Here is a 23,086-nt window from a genome sequence, read left to right as displayed (position 1 = left end):
TGAAAAACAATCCTAAAATTCATATGGAACCACAAAAGATCCCAAATAGCCAAAGCAATCCTAAGCAAAAAGAACAAAGCTGGATGCCTCACACTACCAGACTTCAAAATATACTACAAACCTATAGTAACCAAAACAGCATGGTGCTGACATAAAAAACATACACAGACCAATTAAAGAGAATAAGGAACCCAGAAATAAATTTAGAGCCAACTGATTTTTGACAAAGTCACCAAGAACATTCACTGAGGAAGAAACAGCCTCTTCTATAAATGGTGCTGGGAAAACTAAATATGTATACGCAGAAAAAATGAAACTAGAACCCTATCTCTCACCATATACAAAAATCAACTCAAAATGGATTGAAGGGCTACGCATGGTGGCTCATGCTTGTAATCCCAGCACTTTGGGAGGCCGAGTCAGGCACATCACCTGAGGTTGGGAGTTCAAGACCATCCTGCCAATATGGTGAAACCCCATCTCTACTAAAAATACAAAAAAAAAAAAAAAAATCAGCAGGGCATGGTGGCAGGTGCCTGTAATCCCAGCTACTTGGGAGGCTGAGGCAGAAGAATCGCTTGAACCTGGGAAATAGAGGGTGCAGTGAGTTGAGATCGCACCACTGCATTCCAGCCTGGGCAACATAGCGAGACTTCATTTCAAAAAAGAAAAAAAAGATTGAAGGCTTAAATGTAAGATCCAAAACTATGAAACTACTGTAAGAAAATGCTTCAAAAACTACTAGAGGAAATTATTCAGGGCACTGGTCAGGACAAAGATTTTATAGAGAAGATTGCAAAAGCACTGGAAACAAGAGCAAAAACAGACAAACAGGATTACATCAAAATAACAACTTCTGCATAGCATAGGAAACAAGAGAATGAAGATACAACCTGTAGAATGGGAAAAAATACCTGCAAACTATACATCCAACAAGGGTTCAATATCCAGAAGATACAAGAAAGTCAAAAACCTCAACAGAAAAAAAAAAATACTCCAATTTAAAAAAGGGTAAATAAGTTAAATAGGTATCTCTCAAAAGATGACATACAGGAAGTTTATATTCAGGGCAACTTGAATCTGTGCTTCCGGACTGCAATCCTCCATCTTGGCACAAATAAACTCTGTTGAGGGAAGACAGGGAACCTGAATGGAGGGACCAGCTGAAGCCATGGCAGAAGAACATAAATTGTGAATATTTCATGGACATTTGTTAGTTCCCCAAATTAATACTTTTTATAATTTCTTACACCTGTCTTTAATGCAGTCTCTGAACATAAATTGGGAAGATTTCATGGACATCTATTACTTCCCCAATCAATACTCTTATAATAAATTTCCTATGCCTGTCTTTAACCTCTTAATCCCATCATCTTTGTAAGCTAAGGATGTATGTCACCTCAGGACCCTGTGATGCTTGCGTTATCTGCACAAATTGTTTGTAAAGCATGTGTGTTTGAACAATATGAAATCTGGGCACCTTGAAAAGAACAGGATAACAGTGATTTTCAGGGAACAAGGGAGATAACTATAAAGTCTGACTGCCTGCAGGGCCAGGCAGAACAGAGTCATATTTCTCTTCTTTCAGAAAGCAAATAGGAGAAATACCACTGAATTCTTTTCTCTTCAAGGAATAACCCTGGGAAAACGAATGCATTCCCAGGGGGAGGTCTCCAAAATGGCCACTCTGGGAGTGTCTGTCTTATGCAGTTGTAGATAAAGGATGAAATATGCCCTGGTCTCCTGCAGTGCCCTCAGGCTTGCTAGGATTAGGAAATTCCAGCCTGGCAAATTCTAGTCAGACCGGTTGTCTGCTCTCGAACCCTGTTCCTGTTAAGATGTTTATCAATGACAATGTGTGCCCAATGGACATGGACCTTCACCAGTAATTCTTGTTTTGCCCTGAACTTGTGATCTCACTCTGCCCCTCTGCCCTTGTGATATTTTATTGCCTTTGAAGCATGTGATCTCTGTGACTCATTCCCTGTTTGTACACCCCTCCCCTTTTGAAACCCCTAATAAAAACTTGCTGGTTTTGCAGCTCAAGGTGCATCATGGAACCTGCCGACATGCAATGTCACCCCCAGACACCCAGCTGTAAAATTTATTTCTTTTGTACTCTTTCTCTTTATTTCTCAAACCAGCCAACACTTAGGGAAAATAGAAAAGAACCTACGTTGAAATACTGGGGGCTGGTTGCCTCGATAAAACTCTATATCTACATTTAAAAATGACAATGACAAAAAAAACCATACAAATGGCTAACAGGTATATGAAAAAAATGTTCAACATCACTAATTAGCAAGAAAATGCAAATCAAAACCTCAATGAGATACCATCTCATCCCAGAAAGGCTAATTAACTGATGACTAATTATTTGTCATCAAAACAACAACAACAACAAAAATGCTGGTGAGGATATGGAGAAAAGATAACTCTTATATACTGCTGGTGGGAATGTAAATTGGTTCAACCACTACAGAAAACAGTATGAAGGTTCCTCAAAAAACTAAAAACAGTGGCCAGGCGTGATAGCTCACGCTTGTAATCCCAACACTTTGGGAGGCCAAAGAGGGCAGATGGTTTGAACTCAGGAGTTCAAGACCAGCCTGGGCAACATGGTGAAACGTTATCTCTACAAAAATACAAAAATAATTAGCCAGACATGGTGGCACATGCTTGTAGTCCCAGCTGTTCAGGAGGCTGAGGTGAGAGGATTGCCTGAACCCAGAAATTGGGAGGTTGCAGTAAGGCAAGATTACATCACTGCATTCCAGCTTGAGCAACAAAGGGAGACTCTATCTCAAAAAAAAGAAAAAAAAAATTACCATATGATCCAGTAATCCCACTTTTGACTATATATCCAAAAAAAAAGAAAATCAGTACGTCAAAGAAGCACTCCCAAGTTTACTGCTGCACTATTCACAATAGCCAAGATACAGAGTCAATCTAAGAGTCCATCAACAGATGACTGGATAAAGAAAATGTGGTGGCCAGGCACGGTGGCTCACACCTGTAATCCCACCACTTTGGGAGGCCAAAGTGGGCACATCACCTGAGGTCGGGAGTTCGAGACCAGCCTGACCAACAGGGAGAAACCCTGTCTCTACTAAAAATACAAAATTAGCCAGGCGTGGTGGCACATGCCTGTAATTCCAGCTACTCAGGGGGCTGAGACAGGAGAATCACTTGAACCCGGGAAGCAGAGGCTGTGGTGAGTCAAGGTCACGCCATTGCACTCCAGCCTGGGCAAGAAGAGTGAAACTCTGTCTCAAAAAACAAAAAAAGAAAGAAAATATGGTATATATACACAATGGTATACAATTAAGCCACAAAAATGAAAAAAATCCTGTCATTTGCAGTAACATGGATGAGCATCAAGGAATATGTTAAGTAAAATAAGCCAGCCACAGGAAGATAAATACCACATGTTCTAACTCATATGTAGAAGCTAAAACAGTTGGCTTCATCGAAGTAGAAAGGAGAATAGCAGTTACTACAGGCAGGGAAGGGTTGGGGGAAGGGAAGTAGACAAAGGTTGGTTAATCAATACTAAAGTACAGCTAGACAGGAAGAATAAATTCTAATGTTCTACAGCACTATTACATGATATAATTAACAATTTATTGTATATTTTCAAATAGAAGAGATTGTGAATGCTTCTAACACAAAGAAATAATAAATGTTCTAAGCAATAGATAGGCTAAGATTTGATTACACATTATATACATATATCAAATTATCACACTGTACTCCATAAATATGTACAATTATGTGCCAATTAAAAAATAAAAGCAAAATCTAGATTTTTAAAAGTCCAATTAAAACTTCAATAATATATAATAACGAAGATATTTCTTAGACTCTATCATGAATTGATTCTTTAGTATCCTGCCATAGAACATTCTGCTTCTTATGTTTATCAACTGTAATAACTGACATTTGAAAAGCTATCTCCAGGCATATTTGTTACAAAAAAATTATTTTGCTACAGGGAGCAATTATGATGTGAATAATTTCACCTCAGATAACATTTGTTAGTAGAATAAGCTTTCAATTGCTTCACTCTGGTTTTATTCATGATCTCTAACGCAAAATTAAAAGGTTCTGGGCAGACGCAGTGTAATTCCAGGACACTGGGAAGCCAACACAGGAGGATCACTTGAGGCCAGCAGTTCAAGACCATCCTGGGCAGTAAAGCAAGATGCCCCCCGACCCCCATCTTTTAAGAAAAAAAAAATTAAATTTTTAAAGAAAGCTTCAAATGCTTTTATCTGCTATGTAATATTTTTATTACCCATTACTTTACAAAAACATTTCTACATTATCAAATCTGACCCTCAAAATTCAGTTAGATAGATATTATCATTCCCATCTTGTAACTGAAAAAACTGCAAGAAAATCAAGTGATTTGCTCAAGCTTCTTCTACTACTCTAGGGCTGAGACTGAAAGGTCTACTCTACAAGTTTTATTTGTCCAAAGAGTACATAATGAAAAAGGCTATCAACTTAAGGCTCAGCATATATGGACACTGACAAAACTGTTCCAATATCCTACATGCTGTTTGCATCCCAATCTGTAGTATTCACCAACTACCAGTGCTGTGAACATGAGTAGGTCCTCTGTACTACAGGAAGCAAAGAAAGAGCATCAGCAGTCCCTTTCTTCCTTTCTACTACCTAAGATTTGAGAGAAAATGAAGAGGTCATAGGAACAGTAGAAAAAAACAAGTCAGGAAAAAAAAGAAAAAATATATATCCCAAGAAGGTAAAGGTCAATGGAAACTACAATCAGGAATCTGGCAAACTGAAGCCTAAAAGAAGAAAAAGATCAAAACAAAAGTCTACACTACTAGAGATGTGCAACATGTTTGAGACTCCTTCCATAAGAAGCCAAATTCTACAAAGAATCAGCACCATGCATCTCAAATAGTAAAAGAATGTATAGGTAACACATTCTCATGACTGTTACCTTAGGGATACAGAGGCATCAATATGTAAAAACAGAACAGCCTAATCAGTTTCCCAGACCATATCTGAGATATTACTCCCCAAACCTAACAACTTACTAATTTGAGATATTTTACAAGGGACCAAATTATATGTCAAAAACTTACCTAAAATACAACTCGAATGGGGATATAAATGATGTTTTCATTTCATCTTCCAGTTCATCTAGCAGAGAACACTGAATATGAAAACTGCTTGAAGGATACATAGTGTCAAAATCAAGATTTGGTTGGTTTGGCAGTATGGGGGCGGGGTGAACCATAATTCCTATATGGTCCAATCTTTTAAAATCAAGAAATAATGTATTTCGGTAAATGAATTTAAATTGAAATTTGAAGAGAATAACAAGATAACCCCCCAAAAAATCACATACAATAAAAAGGCAAAAGGTGCAACTGATTAAGAAAACCAAAACTTTTTTTTTTTTTTGAGACGGGTCTCGCTCTGTCGCCCAGGCTGGAGTGCAGTGGCGCAATCTCGGCTCACTGCAAGGTCTGCCTCCTGGGTTCACGCCATTCTCCTGCCTCAGCCTCCCAAGCAGCTGGGACCACAGGCACCTGCCACCACGCCTGGCTAATTTTTTTGTATTTTTAGTAGAGACGGGGTTTCACCATGTTAGCCAGGATGGTCTCGAACTCCTGACCTCGTGATCCACCCGCCTCGGCCTCCCAAAGTGATGGGATTACAGGCATGAGCTACCGCACCTGGCCAAGGAAAAAAACACTCTTAAGTAACACGAAGTAAAAGATATGGAAGATCTTTTTTTTAAAAAAAGACACAATAGCTATGTTTTAATACTACTACTAATAAAGAAATGCAAGAAAGTGATTATGATAAAAGTTAGGGTAACAGTTTCTTAGGAGACAAGGGGTGGTACATGGAAGGTCATCTGGAGTTATTGGCAAAGGTCTATTTTTTTTTTTGAGACAGAGTCTTGCTGTGTCGCCCACACTGGAGTGTAGTGTCGTGATCTTGGCTCACTGCAAGCTCTGCCTCCAGGGTTCACGCCATTCTCCTGCCTCAGCCTCCTGAGTAGCTGGGATTACAGGCTCCCGCCACCACGCCCAGCTAATTTTTTTGTATTTTTAGTAGAGACGGAGTTTCACCATGTTAGCCAGGATGGTCTCAATCTCCTGGCAAAGGTCTATTTTTTAATCTAAGCGGTGATTACAAGAAGGTTTGCCTTATGACTCGTTGAGCTATATGGTAAATGTGATTTTCAGTATCTGAATTTTGTTTTACAATAAAAATGCTAAAAATTACTGATGATAAACACAAAATGATATGGTTTAACTGTATCCCTACCCAAATCTCATCTCAAATTGTAATCCCCACATGTCGAGGGAGGAACCCAATGGGAGGTGATTGGATCATAAGGACAGTTTCCCCCATGCTGTTCTCATGATAGTGAGGGAGTTCTCACAAGATCTTATGGTTTAAAAGTGGCAGTTTCCCCTGAGCACTCTCTCTCTCCTGCTGCCATGTAAGACATGCCTTGCTTCCCCTTCGCCTTCTGCCGTGAAGTTTCCTGAGGCCTCCCTAGCCATTCGAAACTGTGAGTTAATTAAAACCTCTTTCCTTTATAAATTACCTAGTCTCAGGTATTTCTTTATAGCAGTGTGGAAACAAAGTAATACACAAAATGTAAAGTCTTAAATAGGATCTAAATCAATCTCAAGGGTACTGAAGGAATTTTGTCTGATGGAAAACATGACACAAATTCAACAATGAAAAAATATACCTCGAGAAAAAGAAAGGGAAGAACAGATCAAGCAGAGATTTGAGGAAGTAGCACCACCTGTCACCAAGTTAATGTGCAAAAGAAAAGGTTGGAGGGAGAGGAATGCTATTGTTTTGGAAGATTATACAGACTATCAATGAGATGGGAGAAAAAAAGACACTTAAATACAAATTACAAACTAGTATAAAACCACTCTATGTATATGATGATGACCTTCAGCTACTCAAACATCTACTGGCACATTCTCTAAACACATACCATCTGTTAAAATTCTTGAATTATCTTGCTGATAATGTTGCCTGTCAGAAGGTACAGAACAGAAAAGAGAATTAATGCAGACCAACAAGAAGGAAATAGTAAAATCTTGGGAGAAAAAAGCCATCTTAAGAGTTCATAACAACAAAAAGAACAAATTTGGAAAACATTCAGCCTACGATTGAAGGGGAAAAAAGATGTACAGAAGAGATAGGTATTAATTCCACCAAAAACAGAAAGGAAAAAGAAACCCTATATAAAAACTTCCACTTCTGGCCAAGATGGAATGACAGGCTGGATTTAACCTCCCACCAGGAAAATAATAATAATAAACTAAAAATACTGACCAACCTATGAAACAATGGTTTTCACAATACTCCCCCCATCAAACAATGAATGATAGTGACTACTGAGAGAAAGGAACCAAATGAAGTTAGCAATACAATTGTCTAGCTTACCATTGTGAGTTCCCAGCTATGGGAAAGGGAGAGAAAACTCAGAAGGCGTCCAGTGAGGAGAGGGATGTGGGAAATAGGGGATGCCAATACAGCTAGAGTTCACAGGGGAAAGTACCAGAGAAAAGAGAAGAACACACAGGGAACTCAAGAAATCTGCAGTCTTCCTCGAGTATTCAGCAGAGTATGGAACAGTGCATGTTTGTCAGTAAACTCCTCAAGGCAAGAGGGAAACTATTAGAAGAAACTATCTGCAGACTCACATAGCTGTTTGCACCAGAGTGGAAAATTTCATAATTCACAAAGCACTCCCTTGCCTCATCAGTGAGGCAAAATTAGTTCTATACTAAACACTGTGCTGATACCATTTAGCAAAGTTTAAAAGCAAGACCCAAAAGGACCAAACTGACTCCAAGCAACTTAAGTGCCTTCTAACACAAAGCTCAATAATATTTTACAGAACACAAAAATAACTAGCATCCAAAAAAAGAGAATTCAACATATCTGACATTTTCCAGTAAAAAATTTACCACTAAGGCATGCTAAGAGCCATGCTAAGAGCCAGGAAAATATGATCTATAACAAGAAAAAGTAATCAATTACCACTGACCACAAAGCAACACAAATAATCAGTAATGAAGGATATTAAAGTATTATTTTAAGTCTATCCCATATGTTCAAGACACTAAAGTCACAACTCGGCCAGGTGCAGTGGCTCATGCCTGTAATCCCAGCACTGTGGGAGGGTGGTATGGTTTGGATCTGTGTCCCTGCCCAAATTTCATGTTAAATTGTAATCCCCAATGTTGGAGGCAGGGCCTGGTGGGAGGTAATGGGATTATGCGGGCAGTTTCTCATGGTTTAGCACCATTCCCCTTGGTGCTGTCTTGGCAGTAGTGAGTTCTCATGAGATGGTTATTTAAAAGTATGTGGCACGTATCCTCTCTCTATTCCTCCTGCTCTATGTGAAGTGTTGGCTCATTCTTTGCCTCCCGCCATGATTTTAAGTTTCCTGAGGCCTCCCTAGAAGCTGAGCAGAAGCCAGCATCACCCTTCCTGTACAGCCTGAAGAACCGTGAGCCAATTAATTAAACCTCTTTTCTTTATAACTTGCCCAGTCTCAGGTATTTCTTTATAGCAGTGAGTGAGAAATGACTGATACAGAAAATTGGTACCAGGAATGGGCACTGCTATAAAGACACCTTAAAATGTGGGCGCAGCTTTGGATCTGGGTAACAGAGGTTAGAAGAGTGTGGAGGGCTCAAAGATAGGAAGATGAGGGAAAGTTTGGAATTTCCTAGAGACTGGTTGAATGGTTGTGACCAAAATACTGGTAGTGATATGACAGTGAAGGCCAGGCTGACGAGGTCTCAGATGGAAATGAGGAACTATTGGGAACTGGAGTAAAAGTCACTTTTGCTATGTCTTAGCAAACAACCTGGCTGTACTGTGCCCCTGCTTTAGGGATCTGTGGAACTTTGAACTTGAGAGGGATGATTTAGGGTATCTAATGGAAGAAATTTCTAAGCAGCAAAGCATTCAAGATGTGGCCTGGTTGCTTCTAACAACCTATGCTCATATGCATATGCAAATAAATGACCTGAAACTGGAACTTATATTTAAAAGGTAAGCAGGACATTAAAAGTTTAGAAAATTTGCAGCCTCGCCATGTGGCAATAAAGAAAAGTACATTTTCAGGAGAGCAATTCAAGCCCACAGCAGAAATCTGCATAACTACCAGAAAGGCAAGTGCTGATAGCCAAGACAATGGGAAAAAGGCCTTGAAGGCATTTCAGAGACCTTTGCAGCAGCCATTCCCATCACAGGACCAAGGCATAGGAGAGAAAAATGGTTTCCCTGGCCAGGCCGAGGATCCTGCTGCCCTGCACCACCTCAGGACACTGCTCCCTGCATCCCAGACACTCCAGCTCCAGCTGTGACTCAAAAGGCTCCAGGTAAAGCTCAGGCTGCTGCTTCACAAGGCTCAAGCTATAAGCCCTAGCAGTTTCCACACGATGTTAATTTAAGCCTGCAGGTGCACAGAACACAACAGCTGAAGCTTGAGAGTCTCTGCCTAGAATTCAGAGGATGTATGGAGAAGCCAAGCAGAACCCTGATGTAGGGGCAGAGTCCTCATGAAGAACCTCTACTAGGGCAGTGAGGAGGAGGAATGTAGGATTGGTGCCTCCACAAAGGCACTGCCTAGTGGAGCTGTGAGAAGAGGGCCATTGTCCTTCAGATCCCAGAATGATAAATCCACCAAGAGCTTGCACTCTTAGCCTGGAAAAGCCACAGGCACACAATGCCAGCCCTTGAGAGCAGCCATGTGGGCTGAGCCCTGCAACGCCACAGGGCAGAGCTGTCCAAGGCCTTGGGTGCCCACCCCTTGTATCAGTGTGCCCTAAGTGTGGGACATGAAGTCAAAAGCCTTGGGTGCCCACCCCTTGTATCAGTGTGCCCTAAGTGTGGGACATGAAGTCAAAAGAGATTATTTTGGAGCTTTAAGATTTAATGACTGCCCTGCTGGGTTTCAGGCTTGCATTGGCCTATAGCCCCTTTCTTTTGGCAGATTTTTCCCTTTTGGAATGGGAGTATTTACCCAATGCCTATAACTAGGATCTTGGGAGTAACTAACTTGTGTTTCATTTTACACAGCCTCATAGGTGGAAAGGACTAACCTTGTCTCAGATGAGACTCTGGGCTTCTGAGTTAATGCTAGAAATGAGTTAAGACTTTGAGGGACTACTGGGAAAGTATGATTATATTTTGAAATGTGATAAGGACATGGAGATTTGGGAGGGGCCGGAAGAGGAATGATATGGTTTGGATCTGTGTCCCCGCCCAAATCTCATGTTGAACTGCAATACCCATTGTTGAGGGTGGGGCCTGGGGGGAGGTAATGGTGGGGGTGGTTTCTCATGGTTTAACACCATCCACTCTTTATGCTGTCATCACAACAGTGAGTTCTCATGAGATCTGGTTTAAAAGTGTGTGGCATCTCCCTCTCCCCCTTCCTCCTGCTCTATGTGACCTGTTAGCTTGTTCTTTGTCTTCCACCATGACTGTAAGTTTCCTGAGGCCTCCCAGAAGCTGAGCAGATGCCAGCATCATGCTTCCTGTACAGCCTGTAGAACCATGAGCCGATTAAACCTATTTTCTCTATAAATTACTGAGTCTCAGGTATTTCTTTTTTTTTTTTTTTTTTTGAGATGGAGCGTTGCTCTGTCGCCAGGCTGGAGTGCAGTGGCACAATCTCGGCTCACTGCAAGCTCTGCCTCCCAGGTTCAAGCAATTCTCCTGCCTTAGCTTCCCAAGTAGCTGGGACTACAGGCACGTGCCACAACACCTGGCTAATTTTTCTATTTTTAGTAGAGACAGGATTTCACCATGCTGGCCAGGATGGTCCTGATCTCCTGACGTCATGATCCACCCACCTTGGTCTCCCAAAGTGCTAGGATTACAGGCGTGAGCCACTGCACCCAGCCTCAGGTATTTCTTTATAGCAGTGTGAAAACTGATTAATACAGAGGCCCAAGTAGGAGGATCACCTTGAGGGCAGGAGTTCAAGACTAGTCTGGGCAACACAGCTAGACCCCATGTCTACAAAACAAAAAAATTAGCCAGGCATGGTGGCACATGCCTGTAGTCCTAGCTACTCGGAAGGCTGAGGCGAAAAGATCACTTGAGCCCAGGAATTAAAGGTTGTAATGAGTCATGATCATATCACTGCACTTCAGCCCGGGCACAGAACAAAAACTCTGTGGCTTCTCCCATTGCTGCCTGTGGCTGTGCAGCCAACCTGCTCAGAAGGAGCTGGGTCGCACCACTGTGCGAAACCCGCCAGCTCCACATGGCAAGTGAAATGCACTGGTTTAGAACTTCTGATGTCTTTCAAACCACTCTAGCCAGTGTAGCCCCAGTATTTACCACGACAAAATTTGACAGAGAAATGTTACTTCTTTTGAAGGGAAGAACACTGAGTTATATCAAGAGTTAGGTCTTCAAGCCAGAGATGTGAGATTTCACCATGTAATGAGTATCACAGCCAGAAATAATAGGATTATCATGAGAATGGAGTATTTGAAAGCTGGGATAACTCGAGAGTGTCTTCTGATTTTAGATTATCATAATTTAAACTCACAGCAATGGCTGTTCCGAGAACTCTCTTCACAATTGTCTGGAGAGGGTCAACTTGTTATAAACCCTTTAACTTTTTGAGTTTAGAGCTATAGAAGCGCTCCCGCAATACCTGATCAACACCCTTCAGGTGAAACTTAGCATTTTCCAGCCACTGATCCTCGAGACGTTGGAAGCTTTGGTGGACCCCAAACATTCTTCTGTAGACAGAAGCAAACTCCACATTTTACTACAGAACAGCAAAAGTCTACTAGAGTTAGAAACAGATATTAAAATTTTCAAAGAGTCAATCTTGGAGATTTTGGATGAGGAAGAGTTGCTAGAAGAGTTCTATCAAAATGGAGTGACCCACAAGTCTTTGAAAAGAGCAGTACTGGGACTGACCATGCAGAGGAGATGGAGTTGCTGATGGAAAACTACCACCAACTGGCTGACGATCACTCCAATGCAGCTTAGGAGCTTAGGGTACTGATTGATGATTCACAAAGTATTATTTTCATCAATCCTGCCAGCCACCGTAACGTGATAATGAAGTTGAATCTACAGCTGACCGTAAGAACCTTCTCTCTTTTGCTCTTTGGAGTAATGGGAGTTGCTTTTGGAATGAGTTTGGAATCTCCCCTTGAAGAGGCCCAACGAGTGTTTTGGCTGATTACAGGAATTACGTTCATGGGAAGTGGCCTTATCTGGAGGCGCCCGCTTTCATTCCTGGGACAACAGCTAGAAGTTCCACTGCCTCGCATGACGGCCTCCTTACCTAAAAAGACTCTTCTAGCAGATACAAGCGTGGAACAAAAAACAGCCTCAGACCCGATGGACTTGGATCAGGCAGGAGTATCCTAACAAACAATGAGGAACAACCCTGTGGACACTGAAGTTTTTTTTTTTTTTTATAATCACAAGTAACTTCTGATACTTTTATTATTTTCTTGTATGGAGTCAGACACTTGAAAAAAAATAATATCTGATGACAAAATATTTTGGAAGTCACAATACTAGAACTTGATTGCATTTCCAGAATTCTGAGTTAAAGAAACAAAGTGTTTGCTTTGTAACAGGCTAAAATTCTATTTCCTGCAAACTTTAAATGCTGTTTTTAGACATGATGTGAGGCAACACAAGAACAGAGAGTTGTATAAATTTTATTTAATTTATACATAACAAGAAAAGTAAAATTTCAGGCTGAATGAAGCATAGGAGCTTGACAAACCCATAGGAAGCCATAGTTCTTTGTCACTACAAGGAATTACCTTCATGTGAATTTCCTGATTCTCAGGTGACTAAAAGCTACCATTCTATGCATGAACCTTAAAACAAATTCTGGAAGTTTGTGCTTTAAAAACCAAACTTTGACATAACATTATTTTCTTATATTTGCCCCCCCTTTTATATAAGATGAATAAAAAGAAATAACTTTTTTAAAAAGACCCAACTGAACTTGTATTAAAAGGATTTGTATCCAGAACATAAAATCCAGGACATAAAAAGAACACTAAAAACTCAGTAACCAAAAAAAAAAAAAAAAGTTTGAAAAAAATAAGCAGAAGATTTAAACAGACACTTCATCAAAGAAGATACAAGAACAGCAAATAAGCATATGGAAAATACTCAACACCATTAGTCATTACAGAAATGTAAACTGAAACCATAATGAAACACTATTACACACCTATTAGAATGGCTATAATTAAAATGACTGACATTAAATATGGGCAAAAATATGAAGCAACTGGAACTTTCATACACTGCCAGTGGAAACATAAAACACTACACCTACTTTGGAAAACAATTTCCCACTGTGTTAGAATGCTACACACACAACTAATATATATGATCCAGCCACTCTATTCTCAGGTATCCAATCAAGAAAAATGAAAGTATATTTTCATAAAAGACGTACACCAATGCTCAGAGCAGCTTTATTTTATTTATTTATTTATTTATTTATTTATTTATTTATTTATTGAGACGGAGTTTCTTTCTTGTTGCTCAGGCTGGCGTGCAGTGGCAAGATATCGGCTCACCACAACCTCCACCTCCCGGATTCAAGCAATTCTCCTGCCTCAGCCTCCCAAGTAGCTGGGATTACAGGCATGCACCACCACACTCAGCTACTTTTGTATTTTAGTAGAGACAGGGTTTCTCCATGTTGGTCAGGCTGGTCTTGAACTCCTGGCCTCAGGTGATCCACCCACCTCGGCCTTCCAAAGTGCTGGGATTACAGGTGTGAGCCACTGCACCCGGCCTAAGAGCAGCTTAATTTGTAACACTCAAAGTGGAAATAACCCAAATATCTATCAAACACAAGACCAGATAAACAAAATGTGATATACCCATACAATGAATATTATTTGTGGGTTTTTTTCGAGACAGTCTTGCTCTGTCACCCAGGCTGGAGTGCAGTGGCACGATCTCTGCTTACTGCAACCTCTGCTTCCTATATTCAAGCAATGCTCCTGCCTCAGCCTCCCGAGCAGCTGGGATTACAGGCACATACCACCACGTCCAGCTAATGTTTGCATTTTTAGTAGAGACAAGGTTTCACCATGTTGGTCAGGCTGGTCTCGAACTCCTTACCTTGTGATCCACCCGCCTTAGCCTCTTAAAGTGCTGGGACTACAGGCGTGAGCCACCATGCCCAGCCCAATGGATATTGTTTGGGGGGAAAAAAAAAAAAACTAATGATACATACAACAACATGAATGAATTTCAAAATAATTATCCTAAATAAAGAAAGCCACACAAAAACAAAGTATATACTATATAACTGAATTTATATAAAGTTCTAGAAAATTAAAACTAATTTATAGTGACAAAAAAAATGCTCAGTGGTTGCCTGAGGACACATGGAGTGATGGAGTACGGTGAGTCATGAGAAAACTAACAGAAATGGTGAAAACATCATTATCTTAATTGTGTTCATGGGTTCATGGTATACACAAAAGTCAAAAGTTGTGTACTCTAAATACATGTGGCCTATCACATCAATTGTATCTCAAAAATAGCTGTATAGGCCAGGTACGGTGGTTCACTTATAATCCCAGCACTTTAGGAGGCCTAGGTGAGCAGATCACTTAAGGCCAAGAGTCCAAACGAGATGGAGCAACATGGCAACACCCCATCTCTACAAAAAATACAAAAAGTAGCTGGGTGTGACGGTGCATGCCTTTAGTCCCAGCTACTCAGGAGGCTGGAGTGGGAGGATCGCTGGAGCCCAGGAGGTGGAGGCTGCAGTAAGCCAAGATCACACACTGCACTCCAGCCTGGGCCACACACCAAGGCCATGTCGGGGCGGGGGGCAGGGAAACAAGCTGTATAAAAAATAATTTACATGGAAAGTCTCTTGTTGTAAACAGTAAAAACCTAACTAAAAATAAGTACATACATATATGAGGACATTCTCACTAAAAAGAAAATAAAGAACTAAAATAAAAAAAGAAATTAGTTCTGCCTCAAAAAAAATTAACAATCACACTCCCACTCAATTGGGAATCAGATGTCCATAGGAAGCAAAATATATCAAGAGCATTCAAAGACTTGCCACTTGGTGGTGCTAAACTGAATGTATAAAACAATTCAACAAACTTTTATGAAGCAATTATGTGCCACACATCATAAAGAACAGAGAGATTAAAAGGTATTAGAGTTCCTTGCTTGTCTGTACCTGGCAAAATTATTAAAAAGGTAAAATATTTACACAAGATGGAATATTCTAAGTGTAAAAGTACTACAAAAAAGGAGGAAAGTTTTCCTTTTGGGATAAAAATGTCTCATGCCCTCCAGGCTCTTATCTATTCTTAAATATTTGCTAAGATGCCCAAGCAGGTAAGTACATTTATAAAACTTCCAATGATGGCCTGCTAAAAGCAACAGAAACTGCATTTTGTTTTTCTCCTCTAGCAAAGGAGCTATATCAGATATAACTTATTAAAAGAGTTCTGGTGACCACAGCAAACATTTTAGAATAAATTTTCTCACCCCTAATTTAGCAATTTAATTTAAAAGCAAAAATAAGGCAGAAAAACAGATAAATTCAACTGTTAGACAGAATGAACTTTTGCACAATCCAACTCAAGAACATCCTTCCTGACACAAAGAGCTAGAAAAACTAAGGAAGTTTCACAATAGTAACTTTTATACTGTGCCTTCACTTAAGACTGAATTTTTACTTACATTATGATTATTATAATCTTTATTTCCAAAAATGGAAGATAAAGGAAAAATTCAACCCAAATATTTTACATGTACCCGTAACTTTAGGGTAAAATTATTGCCCTAAATCATTCTCCAAACTTGGAAACCTTTCACCTACCATACACAACATACATTCTTAACTTTAGCAATTATGTGAACTTACAGGCTAATAAAACAACCAAAGTTTCAAAACTTCAGTTTGTTTAAAAACTATTTGGCATACAGATGATAATTTGAGCGTATGGTTTCAGAAAGCATCCCCAGGAAATGCGAGACTGAGCATCCTAACAGGTTCCACATTCAAATATCTATGCACCTACTTGATATCTCTATTTCAATAAGGCATCTTGAACTCAATGTGTTCTATCTAAACCGGCTCTTCTTCGATATTCCCAATTCTATCAAAGATATCTCATCCACCCAGTTATCCTAAATGCTTCTTTCACCATCCAGACCCTATATCCTAAGTCCCTCAAACCTTTTCCTCTGGCACTGGCCCCTCATCGCTTCTAGCCTAAGTCACTAAAATAACATTCTGATCTCTCTTCTCCTGATCTAGTTACCTTCCAATAATCTAAGGTGCATAATGTATAACCACGGCCCAAACTAACCTTTACAAGATGTCCGTCTGGTTACACCACATAGGGGCTTAAAAATCTTCTGTCTTCACCCTTTACCTCTATAGTGAGGCTATACTTCCTGATACTCCCAACACATAAAACATTTCTGCCTTGGGCCATTGTGAACTCTTGCTACCCAAAAGCTTGGTGCTTTTTTTCAGGTGTATTCTGTTCCATCTACCTGGAACACCCTTTTGTCCTTTCTCTCTGCAAATAACTTCTACCAAACCCTTCAAAAAAGAACATAAGCAATAGCCTGCCCAAACTCTTTGAACTACTCCCCATTCCACTTAATCTGATTTAGAAGTTTCTTTACTCATACACTCAGCACATGTATGAGCACCAACCAGATGCTGGAAATAAAAAGGTGTCAGTGGAAAAAACACACACAATGAAAAGTGTCTGACTAAACTAGCAGTATCACGTAAACCAGTAAATCAATGTATAGAGTAGAGTGTGACAGAGGAATGCAGAGACTCCTGAATGAGATACCATTTTCAGTTACTTCTTCAATAAATACACAGTAAATGCCTACCATGTGCCAGGTACAGAGCAAGTTACTAGGTGTAAATAAGTAAGATTCAGTCACTGCCTCCACAGTAGTTACAATCTAACTGGGGATGACAAGAAAACTGACAATTACAACATGTAAGTACTAACAGACTGCCACAGCAAGCCCTAATAAAGGCTATCTTACCTAGATTTAGGAGCCTCAGGTAGAGTGAGAATGAGGAAAACTTACTTGGAGCGACATATAAACTCAGATCTGAATAATGGCAATTTTAAATAGTAGAGAACGTAGGGAAGCAGAGGATGTATGTTCTTAGCAGAGGGTATGTTTTATACAGAGCAGTAGTTCAGTGCACGATTGAAACCCAAATACCAGAGAGTAGAGTCTACATAGTTTAGAAGCAAAAACAGAGACCAGATCAGATCATAAAGGGCTGCATAAGCCATGCTAAAGAATTTAGGAGTTTGAAATTTATCCTGAAGACCGACAAAAGCAACTAGAAACTTGCCTTTTCTAAGCCAATAAAGTGGCTGCAGGACCAAGAACGAACAGCTGCAGTAATCCAGGGAGGGAGAGACTCATGGTTGCTTGAACTAAGGCAATGGTAGTGGGGATGAGGAAAGGCAGGTGGCTTAGAAAGATATTTAGAAGATCAAAATGACAAGCCTTCGTGACTGATTGATGTGAAAGGTGAAGGGAAGAACAGTAAGGACAAAACTGTGTAGATGAGGTTTTTTACTGAGATAGGCAGAACAGAAAGAAGAAAGCAAACTGAGTTTTATTTGGGATGTGTTAATGAGTAATGACTGTGGAACTAAAAAAAAAACGCAGAATACAGGTGGTTGTAAGGGCAATACATCATGGATAGTCTGAAGTGAAGAGTGAGCCTTCGAGATCTAGAGAATGGTACAACTCTCAAGGAAGGGAAACTGGCAGAACTATTATTGCGTCTCAACGATATTAGTGTGCCAAGCAAAGTCAAATAGGAGACAGGAATAATTCAGGTGCTGGAGGAGATACACAGTCAGGGCTGCAATGAACCATGACCACACCACTGCACTCCAGCCTGGGTGACAGAGCAAGGCTGTCTCCAAAATAAATTAACACTAATAATAACAATACAAGTCTCTGTTTAACCACCCTTGTGTCCAAAGAACTCAGCACATAGCAGGTACTAAAACGTTTGTTGAACTAAAGAATGGCAGAAAAATTTAAAAATAAGACATACTCCTATTATACCATGGGTAACTACCATGTTAAAAGATCTAGTCTAGGAAAACAAGTCTCCAGGAAGATCTAGATACTAAGAATATTCCAAAGCACAAAAATTTCACAGGGCTATGAGCATATTTAAAAAGAATTGGTTAGGGCCAATTTTAATTCTTATTAAAAATGACATCACAAATTCTAATTAAGGAAAAAACAGCTGATTTCCCTATTGTTTCAAGTAATTTTCGTTTTTATTTTTTGAGACAGAGTCTGCCTGTGGCCCAGTCTGAACAAGTGACACAATCTCAGCTCGCTGCATTGGGTTCAAGCGATTCTCCTGTCTTAGCCTCCTGAATAGCTGCGACTACAGGCATGTACCACCATGCCTGGCTTTTGTGTTTTTAGTAAAGATAGGGTTTCACCACGCTGGCCAGGATGGTCTCAAACTCCTGACCTCAAGTAATCCACCCACCTCAGCCTCCCAAAGTGATAGGATTACAGGTGTGAGCCACCGTGCCCGGCCAGTAATTTTCAATAGAAAAAAAATTCTAATACATTAATAGAAAAACCTAGAGTGAATGGAAGTGTACTATAATAGGATTTTACAACTCTGAAACAAAAGAGCTATTAATGGACCCATTTCTCCCACTCTAATCCCTCCTCATTTTCTTTTTCTTTTCTTTTCTTTTTTTTTTTTTTTTTGAGACAGGGTCTTGGTCTGTCACCCAAGCTGGAATGCAGTAGCACCATCATAGCTCACTGCATTCTCCAAGTCCCAGGCTCAAGCAATCCTCCCACCTCAGCCTCCCAAGTAGCTGGGACAACAGGCACGTGTCACCACAACCAGCTAATTTTTTTGTTTTTCATAGAGACGGGGTCTAGTTATGTTGCCCAAGCTGGTCTTGAACTCCTGAGCTCAAGTGATCCTCCCGCCTCAGTCTCCCAAAGTGCTGGGATTACAGGCGTGAGCCACTGCACCTGGTTCCTCATTTTCTCGTACCTTCTTGCTTCTTCCTCTTCACTGAATAGCTATTATGTGCCAGAATCTATGTTAGGTGCAGATGAAACATTTCAGGATCCGACCTTATGATGATTAGTTCAGTCTACAGTTTCCAATATATTTACTCATTAATCCTCATACCAAGCATAAAGTAGGTACTGTTATATCACAGATGACTGAAGCACAGAGAGGTTAAGTAATTTTACTGAAGTTGCTTGTAAATGTGTGAAAATAATTTCTGAAACTAGTTTGGCTTCAAAGACCAAGCTCTTAACCATTACCTTTTGCTGCTTCCCTACAAGACAGAGATTAACTTCCTCCATCACTTTCTGAAACTCCAAGTTCAAAGCAAGTAGAGTTGTAAGAAAAGTTACATCCTAGGTGGAGACACTGAGAGATTCTAATTCAACAGAGCTGGTAGCCCAGCATCTGTACTTCTATTAAACAGTATCACAAGTGATTTTTGTGCGCCTTGGTTAACATTCACTCCCCTATATTTCTAAACTAGAACTCTTAGCTAAAACTTGGTGAAGGGAGGGGGAGATGAATAAACATACGCACACATTTTCTCCCCATCCCCTTTCCTAAAGAAAAAAGATTAGGAAGTAGGGAAGCATAAAGGTAACATGTCTTTTAATGTTACATTAACCAGCTTTCATTAGTATTATTATTATAATGCTGATGGTAAAAAAGTATAGAGTTTTCATTTGCTTTTTAAATCAAGAGATTATCAGGTTTGCGCATTAGAAAAATAACTCCAGTGGTGGTGTAGAGAAGATTAAGGGCAGAGACTGTAGAAAAGGAGTAAAATCAGCCAAAAAATCAAGAATAGAAGCAGACTAAAGGCCTGAACTATGCACTGATAGTAAAGATGCAGCAAATTTAAGAAACCTCTTAAGATAAAACTGGTAGGACATGGTTATTGATTAGAGAGTATTATAGGAATGAATGTCTCCAAGTATGTTTAACATGCAACAGGTGAAAGATGACGCCATTAAACCAGATCTGAACATACTGAGAGAAGAACCGTGGGTTTTGTTGGTCATGATAGTATTACTTCGGAGAGGAGTAGCTTTTCACATGGAAAACTAGTTTCAGTGGAGTGATGGCAATAGGTGTGAATTTGCAGTGAATGAGAATAAATGAGGTTATGAAGTAGAATTATTAAATGTAAGTCTCGTTTTAAGAAGTCAGACTATGAAAGGTAGTGGCTGCAAAGAGTGAAAAATGTTTTTCATTTCACAACTCTGCTTCATTGCCTCAAGGATTCTTTCAAAATCAATCCAAACCTGAAAGAGGGAGATGTTTAAATGGAAGGGATCCCCTCTTGAAAAGTCCTAGCCTGGATCAGTTTATGTGGAAAATCAAACAGGATAACCTTCAAATATGCAGTAAATCAAGCAGAATATCAGCATCCACCCTGAACATAAAAAGTAAAAAACTGACAAGAAAACCAAGAGCACAAATAATCCAAAAAAGGATGCCCACCTATCCTTTAAAAGAGCCAGCACGTACAAGTATGTAATTTTATGTTTAAAAAAAAATTCATATAACCCTAACAACTCCAATACAAGAAATACAAGAAATAATGATTGCCATCTCCTCAATTCTGCAGATAAAGAACGTGAAAGACACAGAAGTCACAACTGCCCAATTTTCCAAGGTCATACTTCAGATTAACAGCAAAACCAATCCCATATTTGTTATTCGGCCACCTAGTCTAATACTCCAAACACCAAATCACAAACGCTGTTAAACAACTCAAAATAGAGTAGGGAAGGCAACAGGGAGACATGAGTGAAACTCAAGGAACAGAGGACGCTATCTGCAATGAGTAAACAACACTTAGTGTTCGATGAGTCACTTCAGTTGATTCCAGCTGTTGATGAAATACTCCTTCACTGGGAAATACTACCCGTGGCGTATCATAAAGCTGATAGCCCTAACTATACATAAGATGTGCCCTCGGAACGCGAATAGGCACTATTCGACGAAATCTCCGCACATAATCCTAGTTTCCAACGAAATTAGGAGTGTCACTGACCACCTCCGTAAACCAGCATGACCAATACTCCCACTGAAATGCCTAGAAAATAAACATTTGAATAGAAGCCTTCCTAGACAAGCAGAGGACGGTGTAAATCTCCATTTCTCTCAGGAAACAGTCCCGCTGCTCACACCACCAACCAACTCAGCACCTTGGTAAAAACAGACCCAGTACACTCGTTTCTTCTAAAAGCACGGCTAGCTGCCTAGCACCTATTCAGGTCCTCCCGAAGGAAGCATAAACATCTCCAACAGAGTGTAGCAAAGAAGACAAGAGGCAAGTCGGGTTAACGCTTCAAAGACTGAAAAGACGCTGGAGTCAGAAGAGTAGACACAAAGAACTAGAGTCAAGAAAAAGTGAATCGGGGGGGGGGAAAAAAGGAACTAGAGAGCCACCTGTCCGTTAGTAAAGGTAATACGAATAAAAGCCTCTCTGCTCTGGGGCAGAAGAGCGCCGAGGCCTAGCTGGCCTTGGAGCAGGAGCCGGCTCTGTAACTCCGCGGCTGAACTGGCATTCACGGGAAACCAGCTGGTACCACCCAATCTTCTCCTACAGACACCACGGGTTGTCCGGACATAGAAATTCCCTCGTGTCCCTCCCCCAGCCAACTGCCAAAGAGCAAAAGCATCCCCGTCCCAGAGAAAAGCCGAGGACTTCCTGGAGGCCGTTACCTACCTTCCCGCTCACAACACCCGCCGCCGCCATGTTTCCTGCGCGTGCCTGGTAATGACGTAGCAGAACCTCACGTGTCTTTCGGACTTACAACAACATCCGGCAAAACTAGAATAACATCCGGGCGGGAAAGGGGCGGGGTGTGGCGGGAAGGGCGTGGAAGAACGTGGCCCGGCGGAAAAAGCCGCCAGACGCAGGCGTGCTGAGCTGGGCTCAGAGGCGGGTAGGGCTGAGTCTCAGCCGCAACGCTACGCTTGTGCTTACCCCACGTCCTCCCGGGGGAAGATTCCTAAAATAATGTGTACCTTATTTGTATTGGAGTTTGTCGAGACTCTGAAGCTAGCGCAGGCCACGTCGCTTTGGTGAGATGAAAAGAATACCATACTGGAAGCGCGCAAGCATTGTCCTGGTTGTTTTGTTGTTGTTGTAGAAACGGAGTCTCGCTCTGGCTGGAGTGCAGTGGCGCGATCTCGCCTTACTGCAGCCTCCGCCTCCCTATTCAAACGATTCTCGATCCTCAGCCTCCCGAGTAGCTGGGATTACAGGCGCGCGTCACCACGCCCAGCTAATTTTTAAATTTTTATTAGGGGGTTTCGCCAATGTTGCCCAGGCTGGCCTCGAACTCCTGACTTCAGGTTATCCGCCCGCCTCAGCCTCCCAAAGTGCTGGGATTACAGGTTTGAGCCACCGCGCCCGACCCATTCGCCTGGTTTTGTGGCAGTAGGCAAATGACCAACACGCTCGAAACCTCAGTTTCTTATAGTAAAATAAAGATAGTAGCGTTGCCGTGAAGATCCAAGAAAGCCCAGCACTAACAAGGAGATATTCCAGGAACTAACATGGAGACTTTTCCCCTCTATATATGAGGTTTCTCTATTTGTCTGGTCACTGCCACTCACACATGACCTCCAGCAAGGTATTTCAATGGGAACTGTGATAATACCATGCCCTCATAGCTGCAGAGTCCAAGGCACATAGTTTATAGCACCTACACATTACTTAATAGCTCTGTGACTTAAAGCAGGTTTGTAAATTTATCAAAGCTTCAGGATGTAAACTGGGAATTACTCCTGCGTGGAGTGGTTGTAGAGATTTCATAGGACAATACATGTGTGGTAAAATGATTTGTAAAGATAAGAAGATAAGAATTGTATTTGTTCTCAGTGCTGTAAAAGAATGCAGAGAATGATTGTGTACTACCCCTTTGATAACTCTGGCACAGATCTGGGATTTCC

The 23,086-nt window shown here is 40.8% G+C and overlaps 1 protein-coding gene and 1 pseudogene across 6 annotated transcripts in view; one reads left to right on the top strand and one right to left on the bottom strand.

Annotated features, from left to right (window-relative positions):
* Positions 1-21,907, bottom strand: part of TBC1D15 (TBC1 domain family member 15) — an 88,565-nt gene extending 66,658 nt beyond the window's left edge. For 2 of the 6 annotated variants that reach the window (XM_077954731.1, XM_077954734.1), the window contains exons 1-2: positions 21,855-21,907; positions 5,654-5,714 (exon numbers count right to left, since the gene is read on the bottom strand). Coding sequence is in view for 2 of the 6 variants with exons in the window: in XM_015152255.3 (XP_015007741.2) it covers positions 21,855-21,884 (30 nt within the window). In the remaining 4 variants the exon portion in view is untranslated. Of the gene's footprint in view, positions 1-5,117; positions 5,715-21,854 lie in introns of all 6 variants that reach the window. The other 4 variants (XM_015152255.3, XM_015152256.3, XM_077954733.1 and 1 more) reach the window with 3 other exon arrangements.
* LOC107000931 (magnesium transporter MRS2 homolog, mitochondrial pseudogene) lies at positions 7,545-12,473 on the top strand (annotated as a pseudogene).
* Positions 21,908-23,086: the final 1,179 nt, after the last annotated feature.

This window comes from Macaca mulatta, chromosome 11 (genome assembly GCF_049350105.2).
Source record: "Macaca mulatta isolate MMU2019108-1 chromosome 11, T2T-MMU8v2.0, whole genome shotgun sequence".
Taxonomy (NCBI): Eukaryota; Metazoa; Chordata; class Mammalia; order Primates; family Cercopithecidae; genus Macaca; species Macaca mulatta.
Note: the sequence above shows the minus strand (reverse complement) of the source record. Positions and strands in the feature narration are given on the sequence as shown.